The 4,764-nt window shown below is 47.7% G+C and overlaps 1 protein-coding gene across 1 annotated transcript in view; it reads right to left on the bottom strand.

Annotated features, from left to right (window-relative positions):
• Nucleotides 1-1,318: 1,318 nt before the first annotated feature.
• The window catches only part of HCLS1 (hematopoietic cell-specific Lyn substrate 1), a 30,248-nt gene continuing 26,802 nt past the window's right edge, over nucleotides 1,319-4,764 (bottom strand). Inside the window, exons 10-14 of the mRNA XM_015558492.1 lie at nucleotides 4,010-4,221; nucleotides 3,180-3,284; nucleotides 2,152-2,425; nucleotides 1,950-2,012; nucleotides 1,319-1,748 (exon numbers count right to left, since the gene is read on the bottom strand). Of these exons, the coding sequence (XP_015413978.1) occupies nucleotides 1,612-1,748; nucleotides 1,950-2,012; nucleotides 2,152-2,425; nucleotides 3,180-3,284; nucleotides 4,010-4,221 (791 nt within the window). The 3' untranslated portion in view covers nucleotides 1,319-1,611. The remainder of the gene's footprint in view (nucleotides 1,749-1,949; nucleotides 2,013-2,151; nucleotides 2,426-3,179; nucleotides 3,285-4,009; nucleotides 4,222-4,764) is intronic.

The raw sequence follows: 4,764 nt of genomic DNA, 5'->3' as shown, positions 1-4,764 counted from the left end.
CCAACCAAATCTCTGGCTTTGATTTAGATTTTGTTCTGATTTTTGCCCCACATCTCCTATCTCTGGCCTTCAGGAGCACAATGGCCTGGGCTAGGGTAAACCCACCATGCCCTGTCCTCATTCTCCTCATCCTCATACTTTGCTAGTGATTTGCTTGTTGCCCATCACTGGCTGTCTAAATGTCTTCACTGTTTTTCATATCATATTCATCCATGAACCACACAGAAGCTTCATGAGTTTTTTCCCGTCTACCCACTTACTTGGCCATCAATTTCAGTCGTCCAGCTACAAAGAAATTGAAACTTTCTTGAGTACAGGACACTGTCTCTGACTAAATCCTCTATCACTTCATTGAAGCCTGTGTTCCTTTAGCTTTTGTCTTTTTGTTGTTGTTGTTGCCAAATATCCCTTTTCCTCCTTCCTAATCTCTAATTTGTGCTGCTTCTTCAAGAATCTTCATCTCCTACAAGAGTGTAGTCATTACTCCCAGGCAGAAGGTGGCTGGCCTCTCACAACTGCTGAAGCCGGTAGAAGTTCTTGTTTCCCACCTTCCCACCATTCCCCAGGCTGATCTGTTAGGACTGGGTTTAAGTATAGCCTAAGGAAAAGGCTAGACATCAGGGCACAGGAGGATGGTCAGTGGTAGGAGGGAATCTTCTGGATATGCCTGAAAGAGGGAAGGAGAATTGGAGCCATGAGAGTCAAGGCCATTGAGAGATGCATAAAAAGTAGTATGTACTTCAGCCTAGAGGTAAAGCATAGTCCCACTTTATTTCCAATTTTAAGACTCAGCAGAGAAAAGGTATCTCTGCAGGGAAGGAAAGTAAGCAAACAGCACAACCAGGTAAACCAGGCAGTCTAAACATACCTTCCTAGGTAAGCAAACCAGGAAGCTCAGAGCTCACAAAAGCAGAAGGCTGAGCATGAGGTGTTAGAAGTGTGGACGAAAGGGGCCACATGCTGACCTGACAAGTTTAGGAGAGGCCTGCATGGCAGTCTTGCAAACTCGGAGACCTAAAGTAACCACAAAGGATGGTCTGAAATTAAACTTTAACTAAAAGCAGTTATGGTGGGCAGTTACGTCCTAGGCCAGTATCTTCACTGCTTATCCAGTCCCAGAGGTTTCCCTGCTTTGCTTATCCCTCCTCCTTAATCTATCACCAATGAATTTCATGTAACCCACCTATGTTCCTCCTTTGATTGGAATGTATAAATACAGATGTAACCCCGCCATTCTCCGGAGCACTATTTCAATTCGTTGAGGTTCTGCTTCCCGGCATATGTCGACAGTTTGGCTCAAATAAACTCACAAAAATTCTTTACATGTTTCAATGGTTTTTTTTACGTTAACAGAAGGAACACTCATGGGGAAGGAGGTGGGACAACAAAGTAAATGTCTATGAGCTCACACAGGATAGAGAGGACAATGAAGGAGAGCTTCATCTTCATGCTATCTCTGCCCCAAACCCTAATGGAGGAGGAGAGAGAAATCTATCTAGAACCTCAGGCAACTCATGACATCCTATTAGACACTTGCAGCAGATGGGAGGAAGTGGAGGCAGAGCCACTTTGATCATGGGAAGTCACAGTGCAGAATACAATCTGGGCCATTTACTGGAGAAGATTGACATAATTTGCAGGGAAGAGTCCAAAGTGACCGTGGCAACGTCCCCGCCACCAGCCCTCGTCCACCATCTCAATGTCAGTGATGATGTCATCTGGGTCAAAGGAAATCTCATCACTTCCCTCTGGAGAGGAAATTGACAGGATATTAGGACGGTTAGACAGGTATCTCTTTATCCCTATACCCACTCTAAACCTCAGGAAGAGAAATAGCCCTGGTCTTCTTGATGTCAAGTCTGGACACTTCTGTGACCCTCAGAATTCATCCCTCTCTCTTGTTTCAAGGACCTTCAGACACTAGACCCCTCAGGTCACTCCCAACTTACCTCCTTGGTAATCATACAGGGCTCTCGCTGAGATCCCAGCCCCAGCCGGACAGCCTGATGATCCTGCATGATCAGAAACATAAACACGGTCTCACCAACATGCAAAACAAATAGGTTCTTCTGGGTAATGGGGCAGTGCTTCCTTTTACCCTCCCTAAGACCTGACCAAATTCAGGAGCTGATTCTCCCTTCTACCACTCACCAGCCACAGGGGAGGGGGATGAGGCATCTTCAGGTTCCAGCACATCCTCATAGTCCCCTTCTGGTTCATCATCTTGCTCATTTCTGTCCATATGTGCAACATCCTCATAGTCATTCTCAGGCTCTGGCTCTGGCTCCAGTTTAGGCTCAGGCTCAGGCTCTGCTTCATATATAGGCTCTGCTTCATACATAGGCTCTGCTTCATACACTGGCTCTTTCTCCACCTGGAGGCCTTCCAGAGTCCTGGGGGGCAAAGCTGGGGCCTCCTCATCATCCTGAGGAGAGACAGTGTGGATCAGGGTAATCTGAATTCACCAGGAGCTGCCGCTCCAAAACCTTCCATTGGAGGACTGCTAAGACCACACCCATCACCATCCTACCACTTCTACCCTCTACCCTTGCTTCCATTTAACAGCCTCTCCTAGGACACACAGTCATTCATCCACTCTTCATTCCTCAACCTCCACATCTACCCACCCACTCAAAACAGATGATAGAAGGGGAATGTAAAAGGTTTGAAGAAAGGGAAGTTGGAAGCAGATTCCTTGGAAGACCAAGAAAACATTGAAGCAAAAGCATATTATTGGGAATACCACAGCTAGGGTGACCAGCTCTCTTAGTCTTCCCAGAACTGGGTTGTGTCCCAGAATGTAGGACTATAAATTTTTTTTCCTCTTAAAAGAAGTGACTCTTTTAATATCTATATAATGATTTCAGAGAGGAAGAAGAGGGAGTGAGAGACAGAAACATCAATAATGGGAGAGAAACATAGATTGGCTGGCTCCTGCATGCCCCCTACTGGAGATAGAGCCTGCAAACCAGGCATGTGCCCAGACTGAGAATCAAACGGTGACCTCCTGGTTCATAGGTCAACACTCAACCACAGACCACACTGGCTGAGAAGGACTATCAGTATTGAGATCAGGACAGTCTCAGACAAACCAGGATGGTTGGTCATACTCTATGGCCCATCTTCCTAGGACATGAGGAGATGGGGAAGGGACAGAGAATCATTGGGACTCTGCTTACCTCTGGGGGCTCTTGCCTTGAGGGCAAGGAAGGCAATGGATGTCCCCTGCTGGTTCTCACAGGCTCAGGCTCTGGTGAAGAGCAACTCCCTGGTGGAGGCCAGACCTATGGAGAATGAAGCATCTCTCCAGTAAGCAAGCAAGCCTCCATTTTCTCTCTTATACTGACTTGCAACACCCCCTCCTACCTCTGCCAATCCAAATCCAACTCATCCACCAAGATGGGCTCCAATCTGTAGTGATGGCTCTTTCCTCTCAGTTCCTGTAGCAATGATTGGCTACACCAGTGGTCGGCAAACTGCGGCTCATGAGCCACATGCAGCTCTTTGGCCCCTTGAGTGTGGCTCTTCCACAAAATACCATGTGGGGGCACGACATACAGTGCGATTTAAACTTCATGGCCCATGCTCAGAAGTCGGTATTTTGTGGAAGAGCCACACTCAAGGGGCCAAAGAGCTGCATGTGGCTCGCGAGCTGAAGTTTGCTGACCACTAGGCTATACAGCTGGAGACCTGTCTTTCCACCACCCAGGCATGTGCCCAGACCGAGAATCAAAAGTGTGACCTCCCAGTTCATAGGTCAATGCTCAAATGAGCTATGCCTGCCAGGCTTCTATTATACTGTGTAAATCTTGCCCGTTTTTCTAACATTCTTGTATATATGAGGCCCAATAACAGAATGAAATTTTCCTGAAGTCAGGGACAGCAATTATATAGAATTTGCTTAACACAGGGGAAGCCTGTGCCTTATTTTCTACAAAAGATTTGGAACCTTTAAGCTCCTGTTTAGGCAGGGGTCCTGGATATGGATCCCAGAGCACCAAACACTCACCTGTGAGGAGATTTTCTTAGGCAATGGGGCCGGCACCACTGGCTCTTCCACAGTGGTTGCTGGTGGCTGAGCCTCGTGGGTTATCTTTACCAGGGCCTTTCTCTCCTGTTGCTTCTTAGCCATCTGCTGTGCTTTTTCTTCTTCTTCCCTCTTCTTCTTCTCCTCAGCCATGGACTCAAATTTTGCCTTCAGTCCACGGGCACCACTAGAAGCTATAGACATAGGCAAGAAGAATTAGGGCTCGAGGAGAAACCAAGATGGCGGCATAGGTAAACACCGGAAATTGCTGCCTTGCACAACCACTTCAAAAATACAACTAAAAGACAAAACAGACATCATCCAGAACCACAGGAAGGCTGGCTGAGTGGAAATTCTACAACTAAAAGGAAAGAGAAAAGCACTGAAACTCAGAGGAGGTGCGGAAGTAAAGTGCAGAGGTACGGAAGCGCATGCCGAAAGGGCTGGCAGCTGAGGACAAGGCGCACATGGAAAGGGCTGGCGGCTGAGGACTCAGCACACGTGGAAAGGGCTGGTGGCTGAGGACGCGGTGCACATGGAAGAAGCTGGTGGCTGAGGACACGGTTGTCTTTTTCAATCGGGAGGGGTCTCAAGCTCCTAACTGCTCTGAACTCCAGTTCCGGGTGAGTCTCTGGGGACCCAGACTCATATGGGGAGAAACTGGACTGTCTGGCAGCGGGCAGAACTTGAGAGCAGCTTTCTCTCAGAGGTGCTTGCAGCGATTACCATGACACTGA

The sequence above is a fragment of the Myotis davidii genome, unplaced genomic scaffold, assembly GCF_000327345.1.
Source record: "Myotis davidii unplaced genomic scaffold, ASM32734v1 scaffold292, whole genome shotgun sequence".
NCBI lineage: Eukaryota > Metazoa > Chordata > Mammalia > Chiroptera > Vespertilionidae > Myotis > Myotis davidii.
Note: the sequence above shows the minus strand (reverse complement) of the source record. Positions and strands in the feature narration are given on the sequence as shown.